The sequence below is a fragment of the Mytilus galloprovincialis genome, chromosome 6 (genome assembly GCF_965363235.1).
Source record: "Mytilus galloprovincialis chromosome 6, xbMytGall1.hap1.1, whole genome shotgun sequence".
NCBI lineage: Eukaryota > Metazoa > Mollusca > Bivalvia > Mytilida > Mytilidae > Mytilus > Mytilus galloprovincialis.
The window spans coordinates 60,522,133-60,542,139 of NC_134843.1; the positions used below are offsets into that span (position 1 = coordinate 60,522,133).

The 20,007-nt window shown below is 37.1% G+C and overlaps 2 protein-coding genes and 1 long non-coding RNA gene across 3 annotated transcripts in view; 1 reads left to right on the top strand and 2 right to left on the bottom strand.

Annotated features, from left to right (window-relative positions):
- LOC143080022 (ficolin-1-like) overlaps positions 1–20,007 on the bottom strand; it is a 347,809-nt gene that overhangs the window by 260,254 nt on the left and 67,548 nt on the right. The gene's annotated exons all lie outside the window — the stretch shown is intronic.
- LOC143080019 (uncharacterized) lies at positions 872–7,250 on the bottom strand. The gene is made up of 5 exons (XM_076255660.1): positions 7,160–7,250; positions 4,697–5,487; positions 3,992–4,131; positions 2,575–2,762; positions 872–1,786 (listed from the first exon to the last, which is right to left on the bottom strand). The coding sequence occupies exons 1-5, from the start codon at positions 7,194–7,196 to the stop codon at positions 981–983; spliced, it is 1,962 nt and encodes a 653-aa protein (XP_076111775.1). The 5' UTR covers positions 7,197–7,250; the 3' UTR covers positions 872–980.
- On the top strand, positions 11,692–14,351 carry LOC143080020 (uncharacterized). Its single transcript, XR_012979593.1, has 3 exons — positions 11,692–12,222; positions 12,969–13,037; positions 13,801–14,351. It is a non-coding gene; the product is annotated as an uncharacterized LOC143080020 (long non-coding RNA).

Below are 20,007 nucleotides of genomic sequence, written 5' to 3' on the forward strand. Positions count from 1 at the left end.
AAAATAAAAAAAAAATGTAATCAAAACCATACTTTAATAATTAATAGTTAATAAGGAAAGTATTATGATCTTGAAAACTGATACAAGAAAAAAATCCATGTTGGAATTAGAAAATAAACTGAATTTGAATTTTCCAAAAACTGTGGTTTTGCCCATATTTTGTTCAATTTCGGTAGTATTACTGCCTCATTTTACTCTAAAAACTTCATAAACAAAAATTAAAGTATATTTATAGACCAAATCATCATATGATGTTAGCTAGTAAACATAGTTTTCCAACTTTTTCCTTTTTTCAATTTGTAACACACAGTCATATGTTGACCATCACAGGAAGTTTCTGGAAAATAGCCAAGTTCAAAAATCCAGAATTTTGTTAAAATTTAACCCTTTAACATCATAACTGGAAAAATTAACAAACTTATCATGCATACCATAATATGATACAATTGTTATTATACCTTGAAATTGAAAGGGAATTAAAACAATTACATGTAAGGCACCATTCAGATACCAACGTTCCCTTACAATGTAAATATTTACAAGTGCAGCAAGAGGTCCATGACCATCATGACAATACTCAAAATTATCCCGTTTATTTTTTCAGAATCAATCATTTGTAATAGCTGATATATTTTTTAATAATCACATAAATTCTTGCTTAATACAGTCCCTATGATCAATTTGAAATAAAGTATTTTCCAAAATATCAATAGAATTAGATGACTCCACTTTTGCTTAGACCAGAATTGCATGCTTCAGATAATAAATGGATAGAAAAATTAACATTCTCAATAACAAAAAATACCTGAACATTTATTTACATGCCAATTAGTTTTTTAATGAAAACAAATTTACACTCTGAAGACTGAAGACCATAATCTATATAAATTTTAAATATGAAATATGAAATAACCTAAAGCAAAATTGGAATGCAGTTCAAATTCGGATATACAAATATGAAAGGTACATGCTAAAGTACATCACTCATCTGGTTTTAAACTTTTGAAAAAGTCTGATATGGCATCCACTATCTTCTTTGATTTGGTAACACGCACTTTTCCATTTACATCCTCCTCTTTAAGAACATCTTCTATTCCTTGGCGGCCATCTCTTGCATATGAAATGCGTAGGTGAGAAAAAGACATGCCACTTGCTGCTATTACATTTGCAGTTCTTATTGTAATTACTTTCTTCTCTGTAAGAGGTGTCAAAGAAGGGAGAAGTAGTTTCGTTTTCTGGTTGTGGTCATATCTCCTTGCAGCTGAATCAAAGGAAAAAGATGACAATTGTTTTGCTTCTGTTGATGGAGCCAAGTGATGGAAAAGACGACTCAAAGCAACAACGTCCTCCATTGAATCATGACCGTCATATGTTTCATTTAATACTGTATGGTACAAATTTGATTGTGAATATGACGTTAATCCAGGTAACAAAGATTTAAAAAGTTGTAGCGTGTCTAAAAATCCAAGAATGGAACATGAAAATTCATTCATAATTGAACAGTAATTCAAAGCACAAAACAGCACTGGTAAGTCATATGACTTGATGTTATGACCTATAATTACATTTTTCTTGTATTGTGCTAAAAATAATATTAACATCTGTAAAGCCTCTTTGATGCCAACAGATTTCACTTCCTTATCATGGCAAAACATCTTGCTCCCCTCAACTTTGATCCCCGTTATTTTCTGTGCCTTAGGTGTTATTGGTTTCTTTGGAAGAACATATGTGTTGATAGAACCTTTGTCAGATGTTGCAGAAATCTGTGTTATGTGAGAGTTTCTTGCTGAAATATAAAAGGCATAACATTGGTAAATTACTTTCATGATAGGCATGTCACATGAACTATCACTACTAGCCAACAGAATCATGCCAATAATTGAAAAATGCATTTACTAGAATTTTTTTAAACTTTACAAGCCCAAGCTTTTGAAGCCAGTCATTCATATTATCTATACTATTTGAATGCTCATTGATCCCCGTTTTAGTTTTCAAGAAAGTAGTAAACTGAAGCTAAAATTGTCAAATCAACGACTATAACATAACCTGGGTACTGAACAGTCCATTTTGAGAATAAACTTGTTTTGTAAATTTGGGACCTAACATTTGACCATACATTGTTCTTTGAGCAAAGAAGCCATACATATTTTGGAATTTTTATAGCTTACTATGAAGTATGGGCTTTGCTCATTGTTAAAGGGAATACAGTGACCTATTGTTAATTTCTATGCTATTTGGTCTCTTGTGAAGAATTGTTTCAGGGGCAATCATACCACATATTTTTTAAATACACAATATCTTGGAGGCATACAAGTATAATATATAGCACAAACAGCTCACCCTTTTAGAGTACCTGCATATAATTTATGTTTTTAGTGTGGTTCATCGTTTTTGTAGTTGATAAATTTTATAATGAATTTGTCTGGTAATTTATACACATGTATAAAGTTTCAATTTTTTTTAATGAAAAATAGGGTTGCAATTTCAACACATGACCATATCAAAGCAATTCTGAAAACATATGTCAAATCAAAGTTTCTATAGTAGAGATATATCTTTTTACTGCAATCATACCTAAGCCTGTTGCTTCAATGTCAAAGAAAATGTTATTCACTGTAGTGGACCATTCAATACTTTGATATGCAGGTTGCAGTGATGGACTTGGAATTTCCTCAATGTCATCTGAAAGGTGGTCTTCCAAGCCAATGCCAGAAGAATAAGTGACACCTTCTCTAACTTCTCTTGTTGCAAGCTTTAGTTGTCTGAAATAATCCAAAGAAATAAGTAGCAAAATGAGGCATCATAAAGGGTCTCTTCAGCCTTAGTCAATTAATTATCAATCAGTCAAAATACATTGAGTTATCATACAACATAGGTATTTGTGAAGTACAGACATATGGATAGAGTAGCTACTACATGTAGAAGGACTTGATTGTTTTACCCACAAACTGAATACAGTCCTGACATTTTGGTGGGTTTTTTTTAAAGCATGCTTTATCATTATTATACATGTTATATGCAGCCAATGTGAAAATATTTTCCAATTGGTTGCAGGAAAATATTGTAATAAGTGCACTGTGTTTGTATGCTTATTGTGACATTCATCAATCAAATAAACTTATTTGATAGTCAGCTCATTGGTAATCCGACCCTCACAATTCAAATAGTCCAGTCAAACTAAGATTTAACCTCAAACTAATTGCAACAGAAAATGTTTCAGTTAATCTATAGCATTATGCCCTTTATATACACAGAAAAAAGTCCCATAAAATCTAACTTGAGGAAAACTCAAAATCAGCATTTCTATTGGATGGGGAGATAACTCTTGCAAAAATAAGTCTTTTCTGGTCAGTTTTTGGTTGTTTTTCTAGAAATTTATGTAAAGTATGATACTTTGTTGGGGTTTTAAGTTTGTATTTGACTAAATTATATAATCTTCTGCTCCTGATATGTACAAAACCGAAGTGTTCTGGATAGTTTCATTTTTTTCTTGCACCTTTATTAAAGAAATTGCAAATTTGAAGCTTTGTAATCATTTTGAAAAAATAATGCGAACATTTGGTATTGTTTATATCTGTATTTTATATCTAAAGTTGTTTGTTATACTCTAAAGACCGCTAAAAGTCAAGAATCAATACATTCTGATGAATAGAAGCGGTAAAGATATAATTTTATATCAATTTTTATTGATATATCTGTCTTTTTTTCAAGAATTATCTCCCTTTTCAATGCAAATCTCCATAGGATTTTAAATGGTGTTTTTTTTAGTCTTCCTAAAGCTAGATTTTATGGCACATTTTTCCGTGTATAATTGGGGTATGATGCTCAAGATTAAAACTTAAATCTACTGTTGCAATTACTTTTGGGTTAAGGTCAAATTTATGCTAGATTGACTGGAATAAAAATTAGCAACACAGAAATAATCCCCTAAAAGATGGATCCTTTGGGAGAACATTCCGCTAATTTCAAAAAGTGTTAAAAGTTTAGGTACCTTGTTGACTTTAAATTTCTTCGTCTTTGTTTGAACCTATAAGTATGTGCGATCGCCTTTCTTTTCCGGTGTTGAATATCTCTAAGGACTGCCAAACGTAGAGTAAAATATCCTGGGGATACAGACATGTTCTTGTTAACCTGAAATATAGAAATATCACATTATAAATAATCATTACTATTCATGTTATTATAGAACTGTCATTGTAGTTGCAATACTTTCATTCCTGCATATCAAAAGAGATATATTGTTTTGAAAATATAACAAAGGTAACACAGTTTTCTTCAATCGACATTGATGTCATAAACAATCAGCCATAATAGATTAATAATTATATTTTGATATCTCCTGCACATAGGTACCTAATTCAACATGATAGATGATTAAATTTAAATTGCAATCTTAATTAGTATAACTTAATTCTGAATTTGTTTTTCATGTTTTTATTCTTTTTTATTTGGGAGAGTGGTCTGCTGTCTTTGGTCAATTGATGTGTTATTTTTGGTTTGGCCTATTATCCTTTGTTTCATTTCTTTCAAGTAAGAATTCATTAGTTATGCTCAGGCAAAATTAAAATATCAGTAGGATATTTCCAATTATCATTATCATGGTATTTGTGCAATTTATTAGTAGCGGCTCCTTTAATTAATTTCTTTGATATTTAAATACATTTATACATGAGAATAATTAAAAGTAAAACCTTACATCTAATATATATTTATTCCCTTCATTCTTCTGAGCAACACAAGCCGCTATTCTATACTTCAAAGAACCAGACGAGCTGTAGTGCTGTTGTTTGGGGGCCTTGGAAGCAACGATTCTATTAAAACTTTCGTTTGCCTGAGTACTTCCTAATGACGAAAGTTTACCACTATTCTCAGCATACTTGGTGAACACACTTCTTAAATCATTCTGAAGGGCCCCATCTGAAAGTGGTTTACCATGTGGCAATGAGCTAAACTTTTCATTTGGATTATCCAAGAACCTACACCAAGTGTTGTTACAACGCTCATGCTGTCCAAAAGGGTGACCAGAAAGAGCCAGTATACTTTGTTTTATCATGTCTGGATTTCCTTTGCCTTGAGCCATAATATAGTTGAAACAGCGTTGTAAATACTGAATAACTTTTATTGTCAATGTTTTATGCTTCTTCCTTATTTCATAAAGACTGTTTCCCAGCAGTTTTTTAACATGGTTTGAGTCTGACACCTTCGTTATATTCTTGTCAACGTTTGCTCTTAGTCTAGCAATAGTAGTGCTGTCTTCATCACCTACTATTGAGCTAACACTAACACCCTTTGTCCCCACATCTTTGACCATTTCTGTGACCATGTCTGCTTCCATACTCTTTGCACTCCCAGACCAATTCATGTGACACTCGTGCACAGGTGGTGAGCATTTAGATTTTTCTGCCAAAGAGCAAACTTTGCACGACTTCATTCGGACTGCATAATTAACTATTTTTCCAGTTTCGGTACCTATCATAGAACAATGACCTGAAAAAAATGAAGATGTAATAAATTGATAATAAATTTCTCACATTTATATAAATATTTTAAGAAGTCCATGAATGTCAGCATACATTTATACATTGCATTTATTCTAAAATCATAATTTATTACTTTTTTATCTAGTATACATGTATATTTCGAAAGCAAAGGCATTCCATTCCCATTGTGGAACAATTTATAAACCTCATACATGTACATGGTTAAATTCAGCATATTAAGGGCATACGATACAGTTACAGGGAAGGTAATGACGTTGCTAACATAATTTGTTATTTTCGCGACGTCAAACTGTGACATATCGGGAAAAGATGCATTTTTCGACTGATTTTTACCATTCAAACTGATTTAATTTGAAAACGAGTTCATGGACCCCTATTTTTCAAAACGGCTTTTGGTTTCATTTTGCAGGGAGATTATGTGACCCAAATTTTATAAAACTGTAAATAGAGGATTTTTTTTAATTGTGATAAACATGCAGTAAAAGATTACGTTTTTTCCTCAATTCATGAACATTTGATAAATATGAGTCATTTCGGAATAAAAAAAAATCATATTTTTTAAAGATATTTATAAAATACAGAAATTACCGATTATTTAATAAAAAACAATTTGTTTTTATCTTTTATAACAAAAAAGTAGCACATGAAGGTCTATTTTTTATTACATATTTGATTTAATTAGGTAAAAAAGAGCCTATAGGCAAATTTTCATGAACTTGTAAATACAGGATCAAAACTGTATCGTATGCCCTTAAAGAACACCAAGAATTCAAGAATAAAAACCCCAGGAAATTGGTCTTGAAATAAGTAATTTATACAAAGTAAACATTGTAAGATAAGTATTGTTGTTGGCCCCTAATTCCTGAACAGTTAGGGCCATAACACCGAAATCAATCCTTTTTAAATGAAACCTTGTGGTACAAGATCCATACATTTTCACACAAGTTATTGTCTTGAAATTAGAAAAATGCTTTTTTATACCGTTTTTTTTTGGCCCATAATTCCTAAACTGATGGGATCATGACCCCTAACATCAATCCAAATCTGCCTTTTGGGATTTCAAACCTTGTGTATGACTCTAAAATAGACCCATTCACTTAAACTTAAGTTATTGTCCGGAAACAGGTTCTATCAATTTCTACAGTGTACACATGTTATGTATTAGGTGCATTAATTTTGAATTAAACACTGTTTATCCAGTCAAGTTCATTCATGTATGAAAAGGGTCAATGCAGTCACAAAATTTTGCTATTCTATAGTTTTTTGACATGATCTAACAAGAGCAAAGTCAGCAATGGACATCTTGCCCTTATTCATTATAAACACTGCACATACTTAAAATTGCATTCGTTGTATTGTGAACTTTGGTAATTCAGAATTGTAGAAAGTTCTTTTTTTTTTTTTTGCAACTTTATAAAGTGGAAAATTATATGGAAATCTTTTATTTTATGACCAGTGGTTTGCTGTTTAACCTAAATGTAATTGGTTGTTGTGTCATTAGATATAGGAAGATATGGTATGAGTGCCAATGATACCTCTCTCCCTCCAAATATTAATAACATCTTATTAAAGTAAACATTTATAGGTCAATATACGGCCTTCAACACAGAGCCTTTTCTTGGACTATATATACAGACATCATTTAGAGAATTACCTACCAGACAAACTGTTATAAGACCTTCCACTGCCCCTCATTTGCCATCCCGCATCTACAGCAGCTGTTATACTATCTTGGTCTTTATTTCTGAAAGTAAAAAGATCAATTTCCATTACAGTTTAACACTGACAAACTATATATGAAAGCAGGTCTATAAGTGACACCAAAGGTGAAAGCAGGACTAGTAGTCGCCTGTCAGTAAGGTTTCAACTTTTTGGGGATTATTTATTCCCTATTAGAGATAACAATCAAAAATTAGCTATGAAACTCTACTTTGATGAGTTTCTGATCAAGTTCGGGTTTATGTTTCTTTTAATAATAAACCTCGCAACTGATATAAAAATGATTAAATTTGTAGAAGACACCCGAGCCTCTATAAATTGACAAAGTACCATTATATAATGTCAAAGTACCATCGTATAATGTCAAAGTACCTTCATATAAGGCAGCAACCATTTGATTTTCTGGCGGGGGGGGGCTATGGTTTTTTTTGGAGAAAAAAAGTTTGTTTCCAGTTTTTGGAGAAAAAAATAATTTGTTTTTGATTCTGAGAAAAAAAATTGTTTGTTTCACCCTCAGCTGCCACTATATGTAATGCTAAAATTGAAAGAAAAAAATTGTTTTCGACTTGTCGCGAAAAAAATAGATTGTTTTTCGCCGCAGGCGAAAGAAAAAATTTGTCCAGAAAAAAAAACCATAGCCCCCCCCCCCCCCCCCCCCCCCCCCAGAAAATCAAATGGTTGCTGCCTAATGTCAAAGTATCATCGTATAATGTCAAAGTACCATCGTATAATGTCAAAGTACCATCGTATAATGTCAAAGTACCATCATATAATGTCAAAGTACCATCGTATAATGTCAAAGTACCATCGTATAATGTCAAAGTACCATCATATAATGAAAGTTTTTAACATAAGGCAGTTACGGCGTTCCATATGTATGCAAGCACATTTTTCCTTTGAAGTTCGAAATCTTGGATCCATGTGTAGTATTCGTTGGTATTAAGCCAGACCCTGCCGGAAGTGCACGATCCCATGATGCCTCTCTCTCTCTCTTTCCGGTAAACCATATAGAAAACTAATACAGAAAATCCAAAGAGACAATCTGCCTTGCAGAGACACAGAAAGAGACAATCAAGCTTCTTGGGTAAGTGTCAATTTCCTCGGGATCACAACATTGGCGCTGCGAGCACTTATTTGCGTGGTGCATTGCAAGTAATTGCTTATTTTGTGATTTGAGGCGACGTTCGCTTCAACAGTGTTTCCCGCGGAAAAGGATTCGGGGGAAACCTTTACCGATCGTTTTTTGTTGTGTAATACTCTGGTAGAGAATATTACAAAACATTACAGGGGTTTTGCAGCGCGGTAGAACCCCTGTTTTTTGTGTAGCATTAAGTATTCGTTGTTTTTCGTATTTTCAAGACGACTTGGATCACGTGACCTGGGAGGAACGGAGAACCAGTCGTGTTGTTAATTGTTCTGTTTACCTCTGATAACTGCAGACCAGAAGGACGGGTTACCAGTAGTGTTATTGTTCTGTTCTGTTTGCTTCCGCTACTAACCGCAGACCAGAAGGACGGGTTACCCTAAGCGGAAGTTTTGTTATTCAATAAAAATAAAATAAAATAAAAACATCTGTATTATTAAAAGAGTTGGTTGTTGTTGTTTATTGATAAATAAATAAACTTGGTACAAAAACAGTGTTGATTGTTTACAGTTACAATGTCCATCATAAACATAAACACTTGTAGCTTTCAAGAGTTACTTCAGCTCCCAGGTATAGGAATAAAAACTGGGGAGCAAATTATGGACATAAGGGAGGGTAAGGGTTTTGTGACTGAGTCAGATCTAGCCACAATATCCCATCTTCGAGTGACAATGGCCCTCTTGTCTAGGCTAGACTTCAATCAAAATGGGGGTGGCCAAAATAATGGACCACCACCTGAAGCCCAAGGCAGGTATAATGAAATGTTAAGCAGGGTTAACACATTAATAGATGGGGGACACGTTGCCTCACAAGGCACCCCAGCACGGGTACATGCCCAATCAGAATTTAAGCAAGAGGCATGGCATCAGGGGCAAAGTCCTGGGCCCTGGAATGGTCCTAGTCAGATGGACTCTGCCTTTCTTGAGTGTAGCCCATATCCCGGGGATGCTGGAGCTAGACCTAAGACCCCAGGAAATTGGGATGGGGGATACAGGGAACAAATTACAAAAAATGAGTGGAGTCAACCCATGATGGGTGACCCAAACCAAAGTAACCCCCAACATCAAGGGAGTAGTATCAATGCCAAACAGCACTGGCCAGGGGAAGCCAGTGCATGGGACAAAACCGTTCCAACTAAACGGGGCGCACCTTCATACCCCATGGGTCACACAAGCAGCTATGCAGGTCAAGGGTCAGCACCCTGTACCCAACCAGCTCACACTGGTGGGGGACAGTATGAAACACCCCGCAGTAGGTATGGCAAGTGGCAAGACAATAGGGGCGAGGACTCCAGGCAAGGCCCTGCCCCAACGTATGAAGAAAGACCAAACAACAGGGGTGAGGACCCAAGGCGGACCCCTGCCCGTGCCTATGGGGATAGACAATCCCAAACTCAGTACAACCAAGGGTATACACCGGTGCCCCCACAAGGGGTCACCACTGGGGGGAGCTACGGGCAACATGCTTACCCAATGCCACACAATGAGGATAGGCCCAGGGAAAACATAAGGGGACCTGACAGCAGAGGTGGGGCACGAGCAACTTCAGGTGCAGTCTCTAAAGTTAGCAATGCCCCAAAAAATATCAAGTATGACGGGAAGGGCAACTGGCAGGCCTTTTTCACAAAGTTTGCTAGATACGCAGAGGTTTGTGAATGGGGTCCCCAGGAATGTAAAGACCAACTTTGCTGGTGCCTTGAGGGGAAGGCCAGCGAATATTATGCCCTCATAACGGAAAGGGACAGGGAGGTAAGTTATAGGGAGCTTGTGGAAAAGCTTCACAAGCGCTTTGGTTTCAAGGCACTCCCCGAGACCGCCCGGGTCCAGTTTAACAATGCTCGGCAAGCCCCTGAGGAGTCTCTGGAGGACTGGGCTGACCGGGTGTTGTCCTTGGCCACTAGAGCCTTTAGAACCCTCCCTGATGACTATATGTATGAGCAAGCCGTAATGCGGCTGTGTCAGGGTATTGAAAATAAAGAGTTGGGGGTGCAAGTTTCTAATCTTCAGCCCCAAAGCATAGAGGAGGCCGTAGATAAAATACGGCTATTCCAGCACAATACCGAGGCAATATATGGGAGGTCAACCAGGCGTGAGGTTAGGCAGGTAATGGGTGGCCGGTATGACGACCGCCCAGAGGTGTTCCAAGAGTACCAGGTACCGCAGGTAAGAGCCACTATGGCCCCTGAGAGGGCCCCAGTGAGTACTTGGAAAAGTGAATTGGAAAAGACCAATACAAAATTTGATAATAAGTTGGGTCAAGTGCATGAAAAATTGGATGACATGATGGACCAATTTAGGAAACTCCTCACTCGCCCTCCGGCAAGAAGCCCCTCACCGGGCGGACGGCCAGCTGCCGGAGAATGTTTCCACTGTGGGGAGAGAGGACATTTCAAACGGGACTGCCCAAAATTTAGGGGAAGGTCGCCATCAAGAAGCCCATCCCCATATCGAGGGTCTGGGCGGGAAAGTGTATGCTATAACTGCTATAAGCCTGGGCATATGCGAAATGAGTGCCCAGATCTGCGGTCAAAAGAGAAAACGGTAACTTTTGCTGACCAAACTCGTATGGCACCAAGTTCGTTAAACTCCAACGGGGCAGCTCCACAGGTCAGAGCAAGCCCCCAAAAATAGAGTTTGACCTGTCAACAGATGTGCAGTTTAGGGATCAAAATGTAGGGGAAGAAACCTTGGAATATCATGGTCCAAAATCAGCTTGTCAGGGGAATGAGGTAATGCCCATACAAATACAAGAGGCAGAGGGGTTGTTATCAGTAGAGTCTGAAGGGGAGGGCACCCAGGACATAGAGTCTGTAAATAACCCAGCCCCTGAGTGCCCATTAGAGGATAAGGAGAATGCTTCCTCCGATTCAGAGGAGGAAGTAATCCAAGACCATGGAGTTAACCGTCACTTGTCAAAAACACTGATATATGTGTTGCGGCATGGTGCCAGTAAATGGGGACTCGAGGTTCTCCCTGGGGGATTCGTGTATGTTGATGAGCTCCTGTCGAGGCACCCAGGGTTGTCGGGGTACACTCTCAAGGAGCTCACCCGTCTGGTTGAGGTAGACGTGGACAAACGTTTCACTTTAGAGAGGGACCAAGATCATGGTTGGTGGAAAATAAAGGCAAACCAGGGGCATTCCATTGAAGTGGGATCTTTTGGTATGCCCTCAGTAGAGGAAAATACTGTTGCCCATGCCTACCAATACACAACCATGCTTGCCTGGGGGGATATAGAAGAGGAAGGATTGAGACGGATGAATAGGCAGCACATTCATCTATTGAGTGAGGTACCCCCTACCTTCAAGCCTCATTGGGAAGTACAGATGGGTCAGGATCCCTAATAGACCTTGAGATGAGGAACTCAGATGACGTAATTAAAAAAAAATATTAGTCCGCCATACAATTGTGGATGCTGTGATTTTAAAAATGGACATAAATGAACAATAAGAACTGTTTTATAGAGCTGATGTGATGAGAAAAGAAAGATGTAGATTTGACCTGAAATAAATTATTAGAAAGGACAATTTTTTTATTGAATTTTATGATCAGAATTTTGGGATTATTTCACGAGGAGAGTGACATTTTTCACCATCTTCCGGGGTCCAGCAATTTGCGAAAAAAGTAATCTCACTTGCCACCCCGAAAATTTAACCAGACATGTATAAATGTATCAGCTTCGATATGAGCCATCATACATGTTCAAGTAAACGATATGGACTGAGCAACGGAGGAAAACGTTACCATTATGGCCTATGGAGAATTAATTGTAAATGTATACCCAAATTAGAAGCTTAATTCCAGAAGTTTTCAGGCTGATTTATGGATGATTTCACCTTGTACACCACCGAAAATGATGGTTAGTAGTTTTTTATTTATACCTAGTTATTATAAATGGTTTAAGATAAATATTATTGATAAAGATCAGCAAAAACTCAATGAAATTTTCGCTTTTAAAATGCATTACTGGCACGGGGCTGAACACTTTTTTTAGGCACAATCATAACTTTGTTTACTTCCGAGATATCCGAAAGGAATTTGTTTACTATATTGAAAAAGGCAAGAAATAACTTTTAAATATTATTAAATTGTAAGTAAACTTGACACAATATAGTCTTTGTTATGTAATTATCACTTCGGTCTACAGGAATACCTGATAATCATGGAAGATAACACACTTCATACGAGTAAAGTGAGATACATCATCGCATGTGCTTTTATCCAATGATTTGACCCCTGGTCAGTAGATATCATATGCAAAAAAACAGAAAACACATGTACATGTTTTAAGAAAATCATGAATTATTATTTTTAATGCACTTGAGCAAAACAAAAGATATTGTCATTTCTCAGTGAAAAAGGGGGAGGGTCAAACCTTTTTGAAAACAATATTTCTGCACCGATTCAACTATTAAGCTAGTTAGCTACTACCCATTGCTTCTAATATAAAAGGTTTAAATGAAGGTTACTAAGCCACAAGGGAGAAGCATTTGTCTTTCTTTGTAATTAAACTTTCAAGAAATAGATTTTTCTCTCTCAATAATACTTATGTATTTAAATCAAATGATAACACAGCCTGAGTAATTTTTTTTTGTCTTATTTCAGTTCCAGACATATCATTACTTTTTAACCTGAGATGGCAAACTAGAGGTTTTAAAAAGTCCTGAATAACTGGTAAGCATTTTGTTTTGTTAGGCAAGCTCTAAATTGTTTATTTATGGTATTTATGCAATTGAAATTACAGTCGGTATGTTAAAAATATGCAAATATGAAAACTGTTGCTATGGTCTTGATATTGAATGGAAAGGCTTAGTTACAGATCGTTTCGACTCAATATTTCGAGTTAAATCTTGCGGCAACTGTTTCTCACGTAACACTGCAAACTATATTTAGCACTATTTTGATCTGTCGTTATTTAATGACGCCATAATACATGTGATGTCACAATGTTTCCTTTAAAACCTCATGTGGATTTCTCACTGATAAAAGGTTTTCACTGAAATACATGTTAAAAACATTTTTTCTCAAATAGAATTATGTGAAAGGACAAGTTTTGAAAATTTGCACTATATTGCACTCTAATTATATGATAAGGATGACTTTCCCAGTAGTTTAGAGTGCTTTCCACAGTTTTAAATACCAGATTTCCACTAGTAAGAATAATTATTTTGGTGTTGGTTTTTTTATAAAATCTTCATTTTTGCATAATTTCTCTGCCAAAATGCACATTAAGACACAAGAAAATTTTATAGAATGCTTTAACAGGGTCTGTGTATTGTAATTAAAGGTTATAATCAGAAGTTTTGTCCTTGTTTTGACTAGTGAATGTATTCTGGAAGAAATTAATTATACATACACATTGTATTCAAAATAAATGAATATAGCGACGAAAGTGTCATTGCCTTATAGTGCTAAAACAACTTTATTTTTTTTTCAGAAATGGACAAAAATACACAGATTTATTCAGAATGTTATACCGATGAAGATCACATAAAAATATTTGGAAAAATCAGAAGTATTGATTTCAATATGGGTCAGGATCCCTAATAGACCTTGAGATGAGGAACTCAGATGACGTAATTAAAAAAAAATATTAGTCCGCCATACAATTGTGGATGCTGTGATTTTAAAAATGGACATAAATGAACAATAAGAACTGTTTTATAGAGCTGATGTGATGAGAAAAGAAAGATGTAGATTTGACCTGAAATAAATTATTAGAAAGGACAATTTTTTTATTGAATTTTATGATCAGAATTTTGGGATTATTTCACGAGGAGAGTGACATTTTTCACCATCTTCCGGGGTCCAGCAATTTGCGAAAAAAGTAATCTCACTTGCCACCCCGAAAATTTAACCAGACATGTATAAATGTATCAGCTTCGATATGAGCCATCATACATGTTCAAGTAAACGATATGGACTGAGCAACGGAGGAAAACGTTACCATTATGGCCTATGGAGAATTAATTGTAAATGTATACCCAGATAATGATAGATGTACCAAGGGCTCAGGCAGAGGGTTACGAGTTCTTTTGGGCACCCAGTAGGGCTATATTATGCCCGGGTAACCAGGCAGGAGTCTTGCCCGTCAAGTTCTTTATGGGGGTTGTTCATCTAGACTCTGGAGAACAAATCAAATTTGGACCCTCTATTGTTCAGTCAGTGCTTACCCAAGATCAGGGGGACCCTGGGTGTGAGGAGAGGGGAGAAATACCAGGGAGCTTATGGTTTGAACGCGAGGATACAAGCCCGGCAGCAGTAACTATGGCCAGTTATGGAGAACCCCAGGGTAACTGGGACTCCACTGAAGGCCATAGTCCTCTCAGGGCGGTAAGAACCATTGATAATGACCTAGAAAATAATGAGGAAGCCCATAACAGTGGGGCCTCCTCTTCAGAGGGGGGAAGCAGACACCACATTAGTGGACGAGGAGAACGATTGTGAGATAGTCACTGTCTGTCAGCTCCGTTCCGGAACGGTATTTAGGGTACCCATTAAAGTTCAGGGGCAGAGTTTGTTTGCCGTAGTGGACACTGCGGCAGAAGTGACCCTTATATCAGAAGAGGTATACAACGACCAGTTCCCCCATACTTCTCAACAGCACCGGTCAACTCTCCTGGAGCCCTCATTGACTGGAGGGTCCAGGCAGCCATAATGGGGGAGTTGGGAGACAGGGCGGATGCGTTTCGGGGAATGTTTAGGCTGCAAGGTCCCCGGGCAGCCATAGGGTTCTCAGCAGGCCAGATAGGACAGGCAGAGGGGGGAATAGATCCGTTGAGGTCCCCCTCCGACTCCCCTCCAGGAAAAAAACTATTTGTGGACAGTGCAGTCAGGAGTCCCACACCTCCCGCATTTGACTCCCACTTCCATTTAGACCGGGGGTGGAGGCAATGGAGGATGAACGGAAGCATGGACCGGCAACGGTTCATCGAGATGCGCCTTCCCACCCCCCACCCCCCTAAGAAACCCAGTGGACCTAGTAGGAGGGGTTATGGTGTATTGTGACCCAGGGACATGGCCATCTGCATGGGCATTGCAGGAACCCCCTGGAGGATCACCCTGGGTCACAGCAATAGGAGTCCACCCCAAAAAGGCCCAGCAGCTGGACGATAGTTCGTTCGACAAGATGGAACGGCTGCTGGGGTTGCCTGGGGTAAGGGCCATTGGAGAAGTTGGGTTGGACCAGAGCCAGCGGGACCCACCTCTTCAAAGGCAGGTTAGCACCCTTAGGTGGGTCCTAAATTTGTGCAAGGGGAGGCCAGAGGTTCCCCTCATTCTCCATATTAGAGGGGCTCCCGAGGATCGCCATAGTGCGGAGGCGCACCTGAAAGTTCTAACCATAGTCTGGGAGAGGGTGGCCCCTCAGCAGAGGATCCATCTCCATTGCTTTGATGGGGGCAGGCAGGAAGCAAGGCGTTGGAGGGATGCCTTCCCCAATGTCTATTTTGGGTATACAGGGGAGGTAATCCGGTTTGACCAGGAACAAGGGCAAGTGGTGTCGTCCCTCCCCCTGGACAGGATACTACTGGAGAGTGATGCCCCCTATTTCAGGCCGTCATGGGTGCCCAATCACAGCTATGGGCATCCCCAGTATATTGCCGAGGTGGCAATGGGACTTTTGGCCTTTAGGTCGGGGGACACCCTTTGGGCATTGCTGGAGGCCACCACCAGCAATGCACGAGTTCTGTATAGGGTGTAGGTAGTGGGAGCAGTTTTTGTGTACATAGGTGTAAATATCTGTAAACTTGTCCAGAGAGGACAGTTATTTTTAAGTTCATTTTGTTAAGTTTATTATAGTAACTTACTAGCCCCACCTACATTTGTAATCAAGGGGGCATCACCAAGGATATGAGGGGACTGGGATCGTTGCTGGAAGGGGTAAGGGACTGGCTGTACGTACCAACAGGGTTAACTTAATTTAGCAATCTCGAAAAAAAAAACAAATAATTAGTACCCTTGTCTAATCTGGGCCCCTCTCATCTGAGGGGGCCCACCTGGAAAATTCACTATTATTATTTTGGACAATTTGGCAATAAATAAAAAAAAAGGGGATTCTATACTTACAACAAACATATAAAACTGGGGGGAGTGTAGTATTCGTTGGTATTAAGCCAGACCCTGCCGGAAGTGCACGATCCCATGATGCATCTCTCTCTCTCTTTCCGGTAAACCATATAGAAAACTAATACAGAAAATCCAAAGAGACAATCTGCCTTGCAGAGACACAGAAAGAGACAATCAAGCTTCTTGGGTAAGTGTCAATTTACTCGGGATCACAACACATGATTATTCTAAGACATGTTTTAAAATATAATTCATTTCTACTCACCAATTGCAATTTACAGTTCAGCTTATATTGTACTGTAGTGTCCCTTCTATCATGTCTACGATTTAGTGTAAAATAACTTCTCCAAATCGATGTTTTGCCGACATGAGTAAGGGCATACGATACAGTTACAGGGGAGGTTGCTAACCAAACTCCGGACAGTGATCGTTTCCGTTCCGGAACTATTTTCCTTTACTCCATCAATGTTATTTCGCGACGTCAAACTATGACATATCGGGAAAAGATGCATTTTTCGACTGATTTTTATCATTCAAACTGATTTAATTTGAAAACGAGTGCATGGACCACTATTTTGAATGAACGCACAATGTCTTGACAATGAACGAAAAACGACAGAAATATAAAAGTTATAGTTTTTCCCTGCCTCAAATTTACAATAATTCAAATGCAATATAGGTAAAATCAAAAGTTAAATAATAATGCATATTCATTGATAATATTTAATGAAAATAGTTAGTCTACATAAAACATTGAATTAAACATATTAGGATTACGTTTTCAAGTGTTCACGGCCGACATCCATCATTTTTTTATTTTTTAAGGGTATAAAAAATAAATGATCTGCGTCAAGGTGACAATTTTTCACCACGACACCAGGCTGTAACTGCATTAACATTTATTTGCAATCACTTGTAAACCATTAAATATAAAGTTTCAGGTGCTTATATTCAATTCAATAAATTAAATAAATATTAGTTCGGCACTAAATCCGTTGATTTTTAACTCAATTCGCAGCGATTTGTGCAGCAGTATGACTTTGGGCTTATAATATAAATTAAATGTATTTTTTATTTAATTAACATGATTAAGTGGACGTTGTAGACGTTTCAGTTATTATAAACCGTCTTCTTTCTAATTTTTATTTTATTCTTAAAAGGGGAGCAACCCATGATAAACACTTGCCATGGAAAGTTTCACTCGTTTTTTGTCAAAATTATTAAAATCTGAACACGACTGGACACGGCCTGACAACATCCTAACATAATTGTGTATCCATGGTCTGTTTTGGTCTGACACGGTCTTAACGGGTCTAAACAGCTCGCTAGAAGATTCAGTCTTGTTAAACTTGACATGCCTTAACGGACTGATTTACCTGATGAGACTATCGATCGGAACGGCGCCTGAACGTTCTTAAAAATCTGAACGTTTTTATCTAGCAGTAAATCCAGTCAATTAAGATATGTTCAGACCAAAATGACCGTTTCAGACTGAAATCGTGCTACTAGTGCAATATAATAAGTTAATTCGTTTTGTACAAAATTGGTTAATATTTAACATAACTAATAATCAACTAACAGTAAATACATAATCATGTGTGCATTCGCTTTGCTCATCAGAACACATAAAATTGACTACTTCAAAAAAAATAAGGATTATATGAATTGAAAGACACACCAAGGCATTTCGACAATCAAAGGGAAAAGCATAAATGTGTACAAGTAGGACTATTTCTATCCCTTACTGACGACTATAAATTCAAACTTTTTCAAACTGATAATTGATTCCAAAGATTTTCTTTGAAGTGTCCGCCTTTAGCTAAATCTGTCTTGCAACGAACGTGTGATTTTAATAATCATTCTGGGATGCGACTATTTGCAGCATCTGAACCCCAATCGGTTCTTTAATTGTGAAGAACAAATAATTCTTTTTTGCAACCCACTTCTGACAATGCACTTAATAACAGCTATCGTGCTCATGCATATAACAACAGTTTGTTAGCTTTACACAAAATTTTGGTTTTTTCCCGTTGTATCATACCTTATTGATAATTTTAACATCTGTTAGACGGATACAGAAAATACCGCTACCTTATCCCGGTCTCATTAACTATTAGTAGCATATAATACTTTTGTTTGTACTTATTAGTTTACTTATTTCTGAAATGTATACAATTCTAAAATATACTATATCTAAACAATATATGTAACAATATAGAATATATTTGAAAAGGAAAAGAAAAAAATAGAAAAATAAACCACATTTGTATAAACGACTATGAGAAACATAAACGCATATATAAACCTTGACAAAACAACAAACATACAAACAAACCAACGTATTACAATACTCAATCATAACACAGGTGGAAATTTGAATAAGGTATAAATGTAAAGAGAGACTTGTTTATGCATAAAAAATACCCATTTTATTATAATAGAAATTATTCTAGTAACCAGGGATCCCAACAGAAATTGGCCATGCTAGCAGTGTAACTTTAAAAATATATTCTTTTCTAGTGCATGTAGTGTAAGAGATTCTTTGGGGTATTGTTTTGGTTTTGTAAAATTAATCTGATATTCACTAAATGTTAATGTTCCTTGATTTAATGCAGTTGCAAAAACAACATGAACAGCTGTAGAAAGACCAAATGGAAAGCGGAAAAAACGCAATAGTTAGTATCAACTTGAAATTTCCTTGTAAAAGCCCTAAATTAGTTCTGTAGTTATCATGTATCGTTATATGATGATACCCGGATGTGCGATTAAATTTTATTATGAATTCATCTTGAATTACAACATTCGACTACAGAAACATCTTCAAATTTAAATTTATTCTTTCGAAAGAATTGATTGAGGTGACGTGGACCAATGTTTAACCTTTCTATTCCACTTCCACTTACGAAGACAGTTAATGGGTTGACCACGTCAGGAATGCAATGTTTACATTATAATGCGGCTCAGCAGACCAGTAGCTTCTAGCTGATATATAATTAAACAAATGAGCTGAAGATCGATTGTTAAAGAAAGGAATGTAATAACCGCTCGAAAAACCTTTATATCGAAGTATTTTGCTTGTAAAGTAACTTTTCAATATGCAAAATTATAATTTAGACTTTCGACCAAAGATGCTTTCTGGACTGCTTACATTTTTATATTCGTAATCCCTATCTTGTAAATTAAGTATATACTCATCTGTTTCAATACTGCTTCCCGGTGTAAAGTAGTGTGGCTATTTTTGGGCACTGGTAGGCAAGGTGTCCTTTTGCGTTGCAATAAAAGCCCATGTCGCTGTTCTTTCCACTGTAGTTTTTGGACTGGGTTATGCGTTCTTTGAAATATTGGAGGATCTGTCTTTGAGTTGTTCTTCTGATTATGATGTACCAGACCTACTTTGAATATCTGTATTATTTTTTTCATTGCTGAAATCGTTACTTCTGTTGTAAGGGTTGGTTATCTGCTTCTCGCGCGCCTTGTCTCTACGTTTTGCCTTGGCTCTAACGTCTGCTTGACGCAATTATGATACGTCTTTCCAAATGTCTGTTGTAAAAATGGTCGTCCATATACTCTTCCGCAA